The 17,969-nt window shown below is 34.1% G+C and overlaps 1 protein-coding gene across 3 annotated transcripts; it reads left to right on the plus strand.

Annotated features, from left to right (window-relative positions):
- Nucleotides 1-206: 206 nt before the first annotated feature.
- Nucleotides 207-17,041, plus strand: LOC128682114 (uncharacterized). Of its 3 annotated transcripts, none has more exons than XM_053766644.1 (8): nucleotides 207-506; nucleotides 3,390-3,497; nucleotides 3,695-3,807; nucleotides 6,971-7,082; nucleotides 8,393-8,519; nucleotides 9,140-9,322; nucleotides 10,028-10,529; nucleotides 11,143-17,041. In XM_053766644.1, exons 1-8 carry the CDS (start codon nucleotides 433-435, stop codon nucleotides 11,145-11,147), a joined length of 1,224 nt encoding a protein of 407 aa, XP_053622619.1. In that variant the 5' UTR covers nucleotides 207-432; the 3' UTR covers nucleotides 11,148-17,041. The 3 variants fall into 3 exon arrangements, with proteins under 3 accessions (XP_053622619.1, XP_053622620.1, XP_053622618.1); XM_053766645.1 differs by having other exon boundaries at nucleotides 10,028-10,517; XM_053766643.1 differs by having other exon boundaries at nucleotides 10,028-10,509.
- The last annotated feature ends 928 nt before the right edge of the window (nucleotides 17,042-17,969 follow it).

A 17,969-nucleotide genomic window follows, 5' to 3' on the forward strand; every position in this document is an offset into this window, starting at 1 on the left:
GATTCTAAGGAATCAATCGTGAGAGTAAAAGTTTGGAAACGCATTTAGCGTCCAACACGGAATCCATACAAGTTCCTAATATTTATTTTTTATCGAGTTATCAAGTTCACTGTAAACTCGATTATAGTGTTTAATCGATTATTATTTTATTTAACAGTGTTGCCAGTAAAAAATAAAGATAAAAATTACATCACCAATGACACCATTTCATGGCATCGCTCGGGTTGACTTGACGGCATTTGTTAATTTTTCGACTTTTCGTGACAGCACGTCATTTTCGACATTTGATTGATAATTTTCCAAAGATCCATCAAATTAGTTTGTTTGAAAGTTAGTTTGGGCGCTAAATGTTTACGGCATATAAATAAGCATTTGTGATAGATATGTGAGGAAGCGTAGGCCATATTTGGTTGGGTCCCCACAAGCTTCACAATGAGTGTTCAGAAATGCGTCGTGGAAGGTTGCGACTTGGAGTACGATGTGGTTTGCAGCTTCTCCTTCTACAAGTAAGTTGTATACATGCAGTATTTCGTAAGGGAACCCGCGTTTTCACACCTAGGGTCACCAACGATGGACGCGCGTCAGCGACCTTCTGCGCGGGAGATTTAGGTAAAGAGGTTGGTTGGCATATTGCATGCATATCAAAAGTCATATCATATCAAATTCTTATTGGACGCCTAAAACATCTCATTATGCATTATACTCCCTTGTTATTTATATCAATGTGTAATTTTATGTTGTTAATTAAAAACAAATAATTATGTTTGGGTTGGTTATCATCTTAAATATATGAGGTTACCAATAAAAACAACCTAGTTTAAATTATTTTAATTAAAAACTAAGTTATTGAGATCAAAATCAATGTTTTGTTTTTATTAATTTCTATCTGAATTTTAAACAATAGTGGCTTTTTTGTATGTATACCTGTGCAGTATAGTTGCCTAGTTAATTATCCTCTTGCTGTTAACATACACTTGTATAAAAACCCCATTTTTTTACTCATTACTGACAGTTATCATCATTGCATGAATAATTCCAAAAATATGATTCTAACCTATAAATTCTTCGTTGTTAGATTTATGATTGTATATTTGAACTCTTTTGATAAGTGATTTACTCATAACATAAATGTTCTAACCTAAATCTGTTGTAATGTATGGAAATCTTTGCCACAGTATGTTAACTCCTTCCCTTTGCTCTGTCACTTTCCATTTTACTTAACACTCCCTACCTATTCATACTTTATTTAACACAATCCTCCGAACAACATCTCATGATTTTCTGTAATGTAAGAAAGTGTCTCCATAATAATATTATAAATATGAGAAATGTATCACACATTCTACTGGACAGATTATAATAAAATCCATCCAGTATACAAATTAATTGGTACACATGTCGAATATAACCAAAAATAGCACACAGGTTGTTTTTTTTTACCTCAAAATGTGTACTGCAGTGTAGTCCAGAATTCTCCTACAGTTTGTTTTTTTATCTTATAAACCCTAGCATGTACATTCTGTCAAGAAAGAGAGGAATATGGATTTTTAACAATCTACATTTTTTCGACATTGCCATACCAAATAGTATGGTCAAGATTGATTGATAAACACCTAGTGTTGCTATCCAACAGGAGACAGCGCCCTCATTTAAAATAAAATCACATTCAGACACTTCCAAGTTTTTGACAGACTGTAAACAATATTCACAGTACTTACTGTTGAATGTTGTTGATAATAAATCAAATATTAGCTTAAAAGTATACATAAATGTAATTTTTTTACTTTAATATTAAGTAAATATTTATTAGCCACTAAAATAATTTCCTAAAATGTCTTATTGTCAATAAATATTATATATTGATGTAAAATCATAAAAAGACATGATAAGATTGCTCATGAAGACTTGTAAGAAAATCAGTGTAGTTTAACATATTTTCATGGTAAATTTATTTTTGTAATTCCCCCGCCATTGTACTATAACTCTAAAATAAGCTGTAAGATGTTTCATATCATGTAGTATGGAACATACAAAAAGTTTAACATATTATGAATAGCAATATGTCACATAATATAATCATTATCATATATTCACCAAGGTTGTATTGTATATAAGTGACAAATGTATACAAAAATTGCCTAAACATATATAGAATTATTCTAAACTTCATTTTAATGCATGTACGTACATACAATGCGATTAAAGAATATTTGTCTGTTTCAAACCATTTTTGCGCCTATAGTCGTCCAACGGTTAAGACCATTTGCCTATGATCGAAAGATCTCAGGTTTGAATCCTACTCATGCCACATACAGTTTGTATACCTACCTGACTCAGGTTTGTTTGTTTACTAAACCACCACTAGATTCCGCTGAAGGAAAACATTGTGAGGAAACCTGCACACTGGTTGATTATTATTAACTTGTGTGTGAAATGGAGAAGGCTATGGCAAACCACTCCATTAATAATGCCATGAGAGTTGTTGTGTGTGTTTCATTCCACATAATTACCACGACCCTCAACAATGAGGAATACGGCTATGAAGAAGTTTATCCAGAAATGCAACTGGTTGACAGTTTACTTCAATAGTGTGTATGCAACTTCTTGCCGCTGTCAATAGGTACCTAGTCATAAAAGTCATGATGCCTTTAGCCCACATAAATTAAATCTGACGTTTTAGCATTAACACACTTGAAAAGAAAGAATGAAGGATTTTAAGTCACAAAAAGTTTTATATAACTCTGTGGTTGTTTCATAGATTTGGTTTGAAGGGTCTGACCTTCTCTGCTACTTTTAGAAGGATGTTGAATAAAAAATATACTTAATATTCTTAGATACTTTTTTATTTAATTAACTGAGACACTCCACACGTTTTTCCACCATGACATTTTTTTCAGAGAGAGAGAGAGAGATAGCAATACAAACTTAATCGTTTTTGTCTCATCTATTACATTGTCTGCGATAAATATGTTTCATTTCATTCTACATTTTTAATGATAATATCATTGTAACATTCTTAATAAGGCAAAAATCAGCCAAAAAATAAACCATACAATTTTTAAGGTTTTTACACCCTGAAACCAACCCTCTTTAAATAGTATATGAGCAGCATACGGAAAGGTCAATGTGAAATGGTTCTAGATGTTCTAGGTCCATACACACATCATATAGAAACATAGATAGAGTTGTAAAATATTTCACTCGCGTGAATTTTTCTCACTTTCACCCCCATTATAATCATTTGGGGGTTGAAAAAAGTTTAGCCTATATTTGAATATGGGTCTTTAACTACATGCATAGCAAATTTCATCAAAATGAGTTTCGCAAAACCGCATTTATAACATTAGTATGGAAGTATGGACATTAGTATGGATTATTTTTATTTCCAGATCAAACATATGCACGGATCAGGACACAAAACGCCAGGAATGGATCGAGGGAGCAATGCACGAAGACAGCGAGTGTCTGTGGCGGCATGTTAGCCTTCATCTATGCGGGTAATTGGAATTTATGTATAACTAGTTGTAGCTCGCGGCTTCGCCCGCGTAATCTTAAATTTAATAAAAAAAATGAACTTTGATTTAGATGAATGGCGAAGTGGTTAGCGCGTTTGGCCTGCGATAGTGGCGGTTAAGTCACTATCACAATGGTCTGTCATTGGATGGGTGAATAATAAAAGCTATATACTCAACAGGTACCACTTTGAATTGGACAATCAGGGATTATGGATAGACTCGCCGATGCTGCCCGAGCTCCTCACTCCTCAGGGGAAGGAGGCGCATGTACCTACCGAGGAGGAAAAGAAAGGTATGTACGTATATTTTAGTTATTTGTTAATGAAAATACGGATTTTTTTATATATGAGGAATTTTATTATAATTTTAAACTTATGATGGAATAAATCAGGAATCGAGCGGAAATCGAACCTACGCTCATGCCTACCGGGTCAGTGCTCTTAACCACTGACCTATCGAGACCGTGCCAGTTTTCATCTTTTTATATTTTTCAAAATAGTTTCCAAGCGTTTAAAAGCGTTCAAGAGGAATGTTGAACTACTATTGAATGAAAAACTATAAATTGTATTATTAAACAAGAATTTCATTTAAACCACTTATTTTAGACAAAATGAACAATCTTGTTCCGGGGTTCGCACAGAACATATACAAAAATATGTTGCCATATGAAAATGTTATTGATGGTGAACTTTAATTGAACAACTACTCGCCCATACAAAAACTTAAAAAAAAAAACTTTTTTCTACCCCTAAAATATTAACCAATCTCAATGCTTTTTTTTTAGTGTAAGTGTAAATATTTGGTTTATATTTTGTTTTTTTTTCTTCTAAATTGCATCAGATTCAAATTTATTTGCACCTGAAATCAATAATTTGTGATTAAAACTTCGTCGAAGTTAACGTTTGTATGATTAAATCTAAATATTTTAAAAAAGAGACCTGCAAACCTCGCACACAGTGTGTTGAAACGATGGACACCAAATTCAAATAGATTCGTCGTTATTGAGATTATGTTTTATAGGATTTTTTTTTACAAATCAAATCATATAATTTAAACTCTAAATTATAGGTTTTGTAGGATTTTTTTACAAAATAATAAACGCAAACTCGCTCTCTATCGCTATATAGGCATTGGACATTAGAACCGTGATCATGTGATGTGTTTTTCTAATTACCTAATACCTACTTCGTAAAAACCTGATCTCTAGACTCTAGTCTTAAAAATACGAATTTAATATAGTCGTTGTGGATAAATACACGTGAGTGACCCGTATTTTCATTAACAATGTCATTTTCTCACTTAATTAAATATTTTTTAAATTTATTTAACGCAGTCGCATTTGCCGCAGTCGCCATGGTTGCGCTAGTGTCGCAATGTCGCCAGCGCGCAATTTCTTTATAGTATGTACTGCTTAAAAAGTGTGTTTAGTAAAAAGTCGCCCGTCTGCTTGCAGGGGCAAAAAAGTCGCGCGACGACAGCTACCAAGGATTATTTGAGAAATTTGTCGAAGCCAAACCCAAAGGTATACTTTGGTTTACCTCTATCTCTCATCCTCGCGTGTCCCCCTTAGCTTCGGGGCCATGAAGCCCGCCCGGGGTCAGCGTAAATAATACACTTTAAAATAGTGAAAATTCGGCCGCCTGCCGTCATCCCTCCTTGGGTCTACTATTGTTGCCTGTCAGCTGCTAATGCTGTATGTCACTTACTCGCTTCGTACGACATCCACGTGACGACATGGTGTGGTCATATTTTATTCACACTTGGACTTTTTCTCTGAAAACTTGGCCGCGTCATCAAACAGAATGAGCGTTACTCCCAAGACGGATATTGGAATACAGACACAAAAGATTTTTGAATGCATGGTATGTTAGGGGACTAATGCTGACCTATTTTGGGAAACTGATCAAAGAATGTATAAATAAGGAATAAAATCATTCAGTCAATCAAACGGAACATTTCGTTTTTAAATTTAATCTATAAAAATATTTTGCAAAGCAGATGTGACAGATTTTTCATAATTCTATCTTTGCACTATAAAAAATTACAATAGTATAATAACCGTATAATGTAGTGTTATCATTTCCATAAAAGCCTAATACCAAAATAAGCTTGAATATTCCAAAATAAATTTTCTGTGCACACACAGGGTGTAAACTGGAAGTGACAATTATCGAAAGTTTCCGTAACTTTGAAAGTTTCCAGGAATGTTTCGAGAAATATCCGCGAAAACTTCCAATGTTACGGTAATTTTGGAAGTTTTCATAATCGTTTATTTTGTTTACAATAACATCGATGAGGGTTTTAAATGGTAACAAGCGATTGTCGAAGATATATGTATTTTTTGTAAATTTCAGCAATTTTTCAATGTAATAATATATAAAATATATAAATATATAAGGACAAATCACACATATTGAGCTAGCTCCAAAGTAAGTTCGAGACTTGTGTTATGGGATACTAACTCAACGATGCTATATTTATAACAAATACATATATAGATAAACATTCAACACCCGGGTCAATCAGAAAAAGATCATTTTCCATCATCACCGACAGGGTATCGAACTCGGGACCTCCAGTGTAGCAGTCCGGCGTGATGATCATTAGGCCACGGAGGTCGTCATTGTATATAGTTTTAATAAATATATATAGTTCTAATGTTCGTATTGTTAGTAACATAAAAAGACCATAAAAGCTACAGACAATATAATTATACAATAATAAATTAAAGCTGCTGTGTTCGGTAAGGCCTATGCATATAAATATTGTTAGATTGAGTAAAAAATATTATTTGAAAACTTCCAAAGTTGCCGGCAGTTTTGGAAGTTTTCCCGAAACTTTCCTTGGATTAGGAAATATTCCTGGCAATTTTCATCTCTAGTGTAAACACCCACAACACTTGATATTATAGAATGGTCAATATTGGTGGAATATAATTTTAAAAACATTAAAAATCGGTTTTGTGTGAATTTCACGAGCGTTTTAAACTCCGCCCAGGGCCGAGTGTTTATTAAATTGTACCATACACAGTAATCATTGTAATTATTCTATTTTATAAATAAATAAAGTACTGGTACAATGTTAATTTTATAAATGTTTAATTTGAATAAAATTATTCTTTATTCAAAAAAAATGTCGGACACTAATGAAACCTACACGCCGCGTTCAAACGCTTGTAAAATTTACCCTTTTCCACTCTTTAAGACAGATTATGATTAGGTATAAAGAAGTACCTACGAACAAAACCTCAACATTTTTGAGTGGGTTAAAAATTTGAAAAAAAATTGTTTAAATTTAATTCTATTTTAATTAATACTGTCTTTATATAACAGGATATCTGTTGTATAAAGACAGTATTAAGTCGTGCTTAGAAAATTATTTTAATTAATTATTTTAAATCCATCCAGCGCCTCTTGAAAAAATTATATAAATTAATAAAACTTATTTGTCCACAGCGTTGGAACTGATCCACATTGAGCATAACTACAGCGTGGAGATGAAGGAAGACAAGCCTGAGAGCGTGTCGCGACTCAACGTGAGACAGCTGGTGGACACTCTCGGTTATCTGTGAGTAGATTTGTGATGAAAATTGTAATAACTTGTTGTTCGCCGTGAACTTGAGCACAATATTTTTTTTACATAATTGTGAATATTTCAAAAATGACTTCACCTATTTTGTTGCCCCACGAACTTAAAAATTCTATTGACAGATCCTAAATACCTTTTAAATTTCATCAAAATCAGACCGACGGTTCGAAAGTTATCGCGTTACAAACATACATAACATACAAAAAAATATTATTTTTGTCCCAAGTTGATTTGTAGGCCTCGCGCGCTTCGTTCGCTCGTTAATTATTTATTTCGCATGGAATCTAATGACGAAACTGATAATTAGTTTAATTGCTGATTTTCAAGTGGAATTTCGGTAGCACGATACAGAGCGGGAAAAGCAAGACTTGACGTTTGACAGTTCCCTTATGTCAGAATAGGGTGTGTTCTATATTTGAACAGAATCCATTATCACTATAATTCCCTGGTTGGGGACGCCAGCGCAGGCAACAGCCGTGTGATCGATACCCATTCTAGGACCATTTCATATATTTCTCCGAACAGAATCCATAGTAATTCCACTATCAATATTTCCATCAAAGGAATCATTTTCCAAAATTAATCTATTATAAGCTAATTCGTAACATCGAGTTAATTTTTAATATGAATGCGATTCATTTTAGGTGCCTAAATTGAACTGAGTTGCATTGGAATCGTTCGGTAAAAGTTGATGGTAACCGTGCAGGTACTGCAGACAGGTTAATTATTTTAAAATCAGATAGTAAAATTAATGATTCACAGCGCGGCCCCGTAGCGGTCTGCGAACCACTCAAAAGTGCCATTGTAGATTTAATTTCTGGATAAACTTCTTCGTAGGCGTATTCCTCATTGCTGAGTCGTGGTCATTACGTGGAATGAAACACACACAACAACTCTCTTGGCATTATTAATGGAGTGGTTTGCCATTGCCTTCTCCATTTCACACACAAGTTAATAATAATCAACCAGTGTGCAGGTTTCTTTACGATGTTTTCCTTCACCAAGTAGCAACAAGGAAGCAAGTGATGGTCGATGAAAACTACTATACATGAGTCAGATTGGTCTACAAACTCATATAGCACGAGTAGGATTCAAACCTTGGGACCTTTCGGTCTTAACCATTAAACCACCACCGCTTCTGGATAAACATTAGATTTAAATCGGTTAGATAACACTAGATATTTGTACGCCTATAAGACAGAATGCATGTTCTATCTATATCATGACCACCTGATTGTAATTCTGTATTCTGACAAATAAATGATTTGATTTGATCGTCCGTAACACAGGTCTCTGAAGAACTTGCAGCGTAAACAGCTGTGGGTGGTGAAGGTGGAGACGGAGAAGGCTGAAGCCTCCATCACTCAGTCGGAACAGGTCATCACCAAGATGCAGGACCCCAAGCAGATCATTGAGGTATAACTTGATATTATTTATCTTATTGATTGTGTTAGTAAATAAAATCATTTTAATTCAGATTGAAGATCGAAATATTGCAATAATTTGACTTAGTGTGATATTGTACCGCGTCTGTCTGTCTGTTCGCGATAAACTCAAAAACTACTGCACGGATTTTCATGCGGTTATCACCAATAAATAGAGGGATTCCTGAGGAAGGTGAAGGGGTATAATTTATTATGTTTTTACCCGAGTATGTATATAAAATTTAAAAGTAGCTAGGGTGTGTTATTGTTAATGTTAGATTTTATGAGAGTATGAGAGGCATTAACACACGCGAATGTGTTATTGTTAATTTTAGATTTTATATACAACTAGCGGCTCATCCTGGCTTCGCTCGGATAAAAACATAATAAATTATACCCCTAAATCTTCCTCAGGAATCACACTATCTGTTGGCGAAAACCGCATGCAAGTCCGTGCTGTAGTCTTTGAGTCTAATTAAGTCAAATTATTGCAATATTTCAAACAATCTTCAGTCGTCGCAACAGATTTTATTAATAACACGCTATTTATTTTCAAAAAGTAGTCTATTGTAACGGGATTGAATAAACACGAGTGGGTGGTCTGTGTATCAGATAATCCCGCAGTCGTCGAGCGCTGGGGCGGAGGCCGGGGCGGGGTCGGGGGCGGGGGCGGGGGCGGGGGCCGGGGCCGCGGCGGGGGCGCACAGCGAGGTGCTGCACATGCTGGAGGACGGCACCATCCCCGACACCTTCATCTACGAGATCGCGGAGGAGCAGGAGATCCCCATGGAGGAGGTACCGCGTCACACACTACACACTACACACTACACACCACACTACTTACACTCTATATATACATAACATCGATGTTTATCTATATATGTATCCATAACACAAGTCTCGAACTTACTTTGGGGCTAGCTCAATCTGTGTGATTTGTCCTAATCTTATTATATTTATTATGTGGTCTAGGGCACTAAGGATTTTTCAAAATTCATCCTCTAAGGGGGTAAAAAGAGGTTTAAAGTTTATATGAGGAAACCAGATAAGTTAAAGAGTCTAAATATCGGCCGAAACCGCTAGCAAAAGCTAGTTAAAAATGTATATCTACTTACTTTTAGTTAACTTTTTCACTTATAGAATACATAACATAAGTTTAACCAAAATCAACCGTCGATGTTTAATTCGAGATAAAAATGCTTAAAGGAATTTTTCTTGTTACCCAGGATTTTCATAATGTACCATTACTTTTTTTTTTTATAAATAAATAATCGCGAATAAAATCCTTAACATTTTTGTCTCTGATTAAACCTGCGCTGCCGACCGCCATTTTGAGTCCAACTTGTGTGTAATTTCATTGCAATATTATAAAAATACGTAAAACTTTTTATTGTTGCCATTTAAAATATTAATTGTATTTAAATTTTGGGCATTGTCCTATTAAGTGTAAATTTAGTTTCATAAAAAATAAATTTTGTATAAAAAATTTGTATTGCACAGGTAAAAGAAATCCCGGCAGCGGGCAACACAGAATGGATGGTCAACATTATACCCGAAGAGACGACGAAGCCCAAATACGCTTACATCAAGCATTGCAACTCGGGCAAGAAGAAACGTCACTTCACAGCCGAAATGAACGAGATCACCTTACAGGGTGACTTCGAGAACTACTACATTCTCCCCGATGATGTGGACCCATCGTCCGGAGTGGAAATCACAACGAGCTACGAGCCAGAAAACTATATCGTTGAGGAATACCAACATTTGGTCCTCGAAGACAGACCGAGGAAACGCAAGGAGCCAACGGAGTCCGGCAAAAAGAAACGGAAGAAGTTCTCTGCGGTCCGTGATCAAGTCAAACAGCTGCAGATCAAAAGTGAGGATGGAGACTGGGTGATCGAGAACACTGTGGCTTTCGAACAGCCCGGGGAAGAATATGAAGATCCAAAGAAGACGCCGAGAGTGCGGAGAAAAAATAAAAAGTATTTAGGTTATGATCTTGGTACTTTCTTGTAATGTTTTTTGGTTTTGGTGATGGATGGTTTGCATGAATTATAGTTATAGAAAAGTCGCCTAAAGGTATCTTAATACTTAACTACACAGTCAGATATCTGACAGAGGTATTGCATGATAAAAAGTATTTTTTTCAACAAGGTCAAGTTCAAATGGTTTTGTTAAATATCTAACACAAGATTTTTTTAAATAATAATTTCGAACTGGCCTAGTCTCCTGAGTTCAGTAGTTAAGAGCACTGTCCCGGATAGACAGGGGCGTGGGTTCAAATCTCGCTCGATCACAGGATTTTTAAAATATGATCAAGCTTTTCTGTTATACATTTCTTTGTGTAATATATGTCTACTAACAAAATCTCATATGACATCGTTAAGTCTTGAAACACGGAATCAATACATTATTTTGAAAGGAATAATAGAAGTAGTAAATATTTAGTTTATCTTTAACAAATTGTAAATAAAATCTCAACGAAACTTGAAGACCCATACAAAATCAATTTGCAATGTGCAATATTATTTAATAACCTAACAAGTGTGAAAGTATTTTAAATATATATTTTTTTAATCCGTGATTGTTAATTTCTCTGATATTATTCTTTACAGACTGAAACCTGGTATGGCGGGGGTCGCGTGCGAAGTAGTGTACGAATGAGCCACGCGGACAGCCAATCAGAGACGAGGATTCAAACTGCCGGCTTGCTCTGTAAATACGTTCCATTCTCTCTCTTCATAATCTTTTTTAATTGTAACTGGCCACGTTGAAAAGTTTAAATCGTTTATAGCGATTGTAATGTCTGATATAATTGATGTTTCTAATCGATTTCGATCGTGAAGTTTTATCGATAATTCAATATCAATTTCCAATAAAGAGTTATTTTGAACTTTGATATTATTGTAACATTTTTTTAACACTACACATACATTACAAACTACATACATTACAAATGACATTAATTCGAGGTGAATCAACATTATTTATACTGACCAATCGAAACTTGAAGAGTTATGGATTTTCAAAGACTACACCAAATTACGAGTTGTCGATATTTCACGGCGTGTAAGCGAAAAATTCGGTTAAAAAACGCTTGATCAAATGTCGCTTGAGGAATTTTCCATCTAACTTCGTCTTTTCTTACAAGCCTTATTAATATTAACAATCTTACCATATATTTCTATGATACAGCACAATGTAAATTAAAATTGATTTTTCAGGAGATCACTTTTGTGGTTAATAAATGTTTTACTTTAGAATGTATAGGTTTCAAGTGATATTTGATCCAACAAAACTCAACAATAAGTATTGTGAAAATTAATCACACTGGCGAGAAAAACAATTCTCATGTCTAAAGTGATATACGAAATATTATCAAGGACATGTTCTCTTTAAACAAAAATATTAATAGTTAAGCATTGTTTATGCATTCATAATAATTTAAGTTTAAATATATCAATAAAAATATTAATATTTTGTTTGATAAAATATAATTTTGATCACATCAGTCGAGGATGGAAAGCAATATGAAAACAAAAGGTACTAATTCGCTTTACGTGTTCACATGCTACTTATCAGGTGGGCCGTATGCATGTTTGTTAGTATAAAAAAAAACATAGCTTATCGTCTCTTTGTACAGTCGACTGCATATTAAAATGTCCTGTTTAGACCCTTCAAGCTGTTAATAACGTCGAGATTGCAATGAATTTGGTTAGTTTGATATATTCACTTAATTAATGACCAGTGGGGTTGGTGCGGGTTTGCATTTCACTAGCACACACGCAGCGAACCAATCACATTGCAGTGTGGTTGTCGTTGCGTCACAATGACGCAATGTGATTGGTTCGCTGCGTCTCACTTCGAATAGATTCGATGGTGAGAAATGAAATTTGGTTTCACAGTTTTGGTATTATTTACTGAATAATCTGTAAAACTGCTTTCAAATGCACTGCTGTAAATTTACTTTCAATAATCATATTCTATAGTCATTTAAATCAACAGACATTTTGAAGTCATTATAAACGGTTTAGTGTATGTGATTGGTTAAAAAAGGCGCGATAATTTCCTATTCTTTCTTAAACACTTGTAAGCGCCGCAATGTCGATAAACGAATAATTATTATGAATTCGAGTTTGCAGAGTAAACCTGCAGATGTTAGGGATTACAGAGTGGTGCCTAAATCCGTTTCTAAAGCAGACGGGAAAACGGTCAACGACCCCTAATTATCTCTTTTTTTGAACAACGCACACACACACACACTTCAGTGGACTTCGTGTGAATTTTGCTATTAACTTGTCATTATGGAATCTTTTCGCTGTTAGAGTCAACCAATCAGTGTGGCGTTGTGTTGTGACGCGACGATGACAACCATACTAAACTTGATTGGCGACGTCTCACTGCGTAATGATTCGATAGCGGTGTATCGCTGGCCAATGTTAATAAAATTTAGAAAAAAAAGCAAGATTTAAAAATTATCGTTGTCATTTTTTCCGTTTGATGCGAAAACGGACTCGGAATGGTGTAATATAACTATTAAAAAATCTTTGTTTTTATTTGTAAAATAAATATTATTATGTATTATCTCGCAAATAAATGGATATTAGGTTCATTGGGAATGTATGCGAGTGAAATATTTAAGTCCGCTTCTTAGTCGGGCGGAAACACGGTCAATGAACTGTGGGGCCGGCACGAATTTTTGCGAGGACGCAACGCCGGCTATACACTAAAAAAGTAATAGAAAAACAAATCAATTGTCGTATATTTTCGTCCGATTCAGAATTCGATTTATTTGCACACATTCTCAGTGCAATTTTTTAGTGTGCGTTGCTTTTTTTTTTTTTGAGATATATGAGCAATATGAAACTTGTTCTTATACGAAACTAGCGGCTCGTCCCGGCTTCGCTCGGGTAAAATAATAATAAATAATACACCCAAACCTTCCTCAAGAATCACAGTATCTATTAATGAAATCCACATCAAAATCCGTTGTGTAGTTTTAAAGATCTAAGCATACATATGGACAGATAGACAGCGGGAAGCGACATTGTTTTTCATATGGGTTTTCACCGATAGATAGTGGGATTCTTGAGGAAGGTTTAGGCGTATGGTTTTACGAGCGACGCCGGGACGAGCCGCTAGTGTAATATAAAATGAATTGAGGACTTTTTGACCTAGGATAAACTGCTATACGAAATGATTTAACAAAACTATACCACATATGTACATACATACATATATAGTGAATTGTACACAATACTTTTTTTTTCATTGAAATAAAAAAAATAATCCCAATATTCATTAAAAAGTCGAAGTAAACTTTAAGCTAAAGCATGTTTTCTCTCGTTCTGTCAACGTAAGGTGTGATAGTGACAAAATATACTTAAGCATGATTTTTTATGAATAATCGTTAATATTTTAGCACATTTCAAGAAAATATATAATATCTTTGCGCGTATTGTAATAAATCAATTTTACCCAAAGATATTTCTGTAAGTTCAAGTTTCATATTGATTTAAGTTAATTTCATACAATATTTTCGGTGTCAGAATATTTTTTTATGTGCAAACGATGTATGTTTCTGTAAAATTAATATAAAATACTTTCTTTTTGTCAAATTAAATATAACTGTATGATAAGCACATTATGTGTATAGTAATTAGAAGATACATATATTGAAAAACCATGTTCATTTTGTTTGAATCACTATAGTTAAGTACGTCTGTACGCTTAGATCTCTAAACCACTCTAGATTTTAATAAGAATTGTACAATCGACAACATATTTATGTATCCAGGTCACACAACAATGTTTGTCTAGATATTTTATATGTGACAGATTATTTTCCGTCCCAGAGGTAAATAATTCGCTTATTGTCGCAAAATTAGTACTAGTCGTGAAATGCCATCGCGTAATGTCAGTCGCAAAATGTCGTCAGAATTTACAATAACATTTCTGATTTTGGGCTATACTCTGTATTTTTTTATTCATCCAAATTGTATTCTGTCTATTTTGTGACATTTTGCGAATGAAACATTCTGCGACCGTAATGATTGAACGACGCTGTATCAGTATAAAAATCATATGTTATATCGTCCTGTATACCTGAATGTTTTGTCGACTGTACTGTCATTAAATGGTTACGTGTATATTTTTCAATGATATGTGTAATTTTAACACTTGAATTGTCATAAATAAGCTGAAATAAACACAAATCTAAACTAAATAATGGATCCTTTTCGACTGATTACTTTTTTTTTAATGTATAAAGCCTATTTTAATGGGTTTGTTAATTTTAAGTCATTTACTAAAATATAATATAGTCAGTTTAAAATGGGTATTATGTAAACATAGGTATATGGAAATTCATCCGATGGAAATCTTAAAGGCAATCTGTTTTCATTCTTTCCAATTGTCAAATAAAAAAATCAAATATAAAAAAAAAAGTTGTAGGTCAAATATAAAAAAAATATTCAGTAATCCAAGCGGTTGAAAAGTGTTTCATAAGGCACAGGCAAAATTCCATGTTTTATTTTTCTTGTAAAGTTTATGTTGAACTATGTGTATGAAATTATACGGTCTGTCAAAAATCGACGTATATTATTATGGAAACGCTTCCACGTGACCATTTGCTCCTGTTTACTATACCCTGGCTGGTCTTTGACGAAGAATGTCACTTGCGCAAAATGTCATGAATTTCTGCTCCTTGTCCTCGAAAAATGTCATTTTTCGAGCAGCAAGAAATTGAGTCCACGAAAGGTTTTATTCTGTCATTCTGCGAAAGTGAAATGTGTATTTTACGTTGTCGTCTTGCGAAAGCGACATTTTGCGTCAATACCTGGTTTTGCTGTGAATGGCTTAAAGTGGCTGATTGTTCCTGTCCTAAATAGTTTTAATATAAAAATATCTAATGGATTTGAAACTCATGATAATAAATTATTCAAATTGTTTACCGATTCTACATACGTTTTGACGTTGTCGATACGATTTTGCAAAAACTTGTGCTAGCACAACTGTTTAAAATATGACTTATATGTATATAAGTAAATTATATATTTTAAATGTAATTTAACTGCTCTTGGGCCGACAGTGCATAGGTATGCTTTAGCACGGGCTTATCAAACGGCAGTTTGACGTGACCTCCTACATATGTACTTAGGAAGAAGAGTGATTTTACTAAATAATCCTAACTAATATTAAAATGCGAAAGTAGGTTTGTTTGTTATCATTTCACGTTCTATCTACTCAACCAATATTCTTGGTGTTACATGTAGTTTGAAGTATGAAGAAGGACGTAGGGTACGTTTTATCCCGGAAAAATAAGGCGAGCAAAAGCTAGTATGGAATATTGCGCTGTTATCCCGCCAGAGTGCAGCACTGGAGTAAATGTAAACAATAGCGTATTTTGACGATGACACTTCTAAAGCTTGACAAATGTCATGCCTTGTGCGCCATGGCAACGGGTGGTTTTGCGTTGGTGCTGCCCTCTGTAACACTGCGTAATATTCCTTATTCTGTGAACTAGGCCTAAATTTATAAAAATGTATTAATAAAAAATTACTTTTACGCTATAAATTTGCATAAGGAGTTATTTGTAAAATGCCACAGGATGAGCAACATATAATTTTGCAAGCCTTCTCTCGATAGTTTCTCTAGTTTACACTGATCGTAAACAGGACACTTACCTATGTTTTAACTTTTTTTACATTTCGTCGACAGAATGTTTCAATTTCTAGATTCTTCCTCAGAATAAGTTCTAAAGAGAAAAATTTCGGCGAAGGCTTGCAGAAATCTTATATTGTATGAATTTGTGCTATGTATACCGACTGCAGTGCATATTAGTCAAAGTATATAAAGGCAAGACAAAAGTGATTCTTTTTATTGATTATGTAATTATTAAATAAGTCAGTTTAATTTCATTCAGTTTATTGAAATGTAGCTGGATTTGCGTCCGATTCTGGCTTATTTCTTTTAATGTACTTGCTCCAGTCAATTTTATATATTTATTTGTCATATAAAAATATATGTCGCACCACTTCTTTATGTTAAGTTTTTACATGTATAATAAGATATCGACAATTTAGTTCCAGCTTAACTTTAAACGTTAGGTTATATAATAACGTGCACTAGGAATCGCCTTTTCGACACCGCTCCAACCCCGTAAAATTGTGTTCATTGAAATGTAAGCTTTATAGCGTCCGCAGAAGACATACTTTGCATTGTCAACAAATTAGCGTACTTTTCGCTGTCATCTCTCGTGTTGTCAATGTAAAATATGTCGACTGTAGACGATTTAAAGACCACTTTTCAATGAAACTTTTTTAGGGTGGAGGAATAGTGTGATATAAAGGGCGGTGCAGATCTAATGCATATGCTACACGTATGCATAGCAGAGTGTGCTGCGTACGCACTCGGTCTGCCCCGGTCTTAGTCGGCTATGACTTATATAGTTTCCAATCGTGGTGTATATTGCCCTGTAATTAACTACCATTAAATATATTGTGTTTTATTTTATTAATGGATTTTTATTTATCTCCGCTTTTCGCTGCCGAACCCTTCATAATGAACAAAGACTAAAGATAAGCTATTAAGTTGCTTGTTATTAAAATATAAATTTTGTTATTAAAAAATAGTTATTATATATATATTATCACTATTAACTACTATGTATATTTGTGAGATAATGGGACATCTCTGACACTGCTCTAATAGATAACATATCTCTGACACTACTAAATAATTCTGTAATATCAGAGTTATGTTAGTAGTGTCAGAGTTATGTTATTATAACAGAGTTATATTAACAATATCATAGTTATGTTAATCATTTTAGAGTTAACTACAGCTGCTATTAATTACTAGCTGTTAAACATATGTTAGATAATATAACTCTGAAATGGCTAACATAACTCTGGTATAGCTAAGATAACTCTTTAGCTAACATAACTCTGGTGCATCTAACATAATTCTGACACTGCTAACATAACTCTGGTACAGCTAACTCTCAAATGGCTAACATATCTCTGACGTTGCTAACATAACTCTGGTATTGCTAACATAACTCTGATATGGTTAATCCTCCAATTGCCACACTCAATTGTACGCATTTCTTTACTCGGATCCCACCCGACACGTGTTCACTACAGGAGAGGTGTACGATGCTTTGAAGGCAAGACAAGGACCCAGGATTGAACGATGTAACAACAGAAGACTAAGATTATAAAATCAGTTTTAAGAAATTTATTAAAATGCAGTTTGGCTTAGTCACCTTGTCTTCATACGGGTTATCTCAAAACAAATGGCCGTACATTGCAGAACATCTAAATCTTATTATGAATTCATCACTAAGGTGTCTAATCTAAGGCCGATAAATAAAATACCATATGACTTTTATTATTAATTTATTTATCAATATAATATGTATATAGTGTAAACTTACAGC

Source organism: Plodia interpunctella, chromosome 29 (genome assembly GCF_027563975.2).
Source record: "Plodia interpunctella isolate USDA-ARS_2022_Savannah chromosome 29, ilPloInte3.2, whole genome shotgun sequence".
Classification (NCBI taxonomy): Eukaryota; Metazoa; Arthropoda; class Insecta; order Lepidoptera; family Pyralidae; genus Plodia; species Plodia interpunctella.

Coding starts and splice junctions, on each gene's coding strand:
- LOC128682114 (XM_053766643.1), top strand. CDS start 433: ATGAGTGTTCAGAAATGCGTCGTGGAAGGTTGCGACTTGGAGTACGAT. Junction 8,520..9,139: donor ACCCCAAGCAGATCATTGAG/GTATAACTTGAT, acceptor TCTGTGTATCAG/ATAATCCCGCAGTCGTCGAG. Junction 10,510..11,142: donor GTGCGGAGAAAAAATAAAAA/GTATTTAGGTTA, acceptor TATTCTTTACAG/ACTGAAACCTGGTATGGCGG.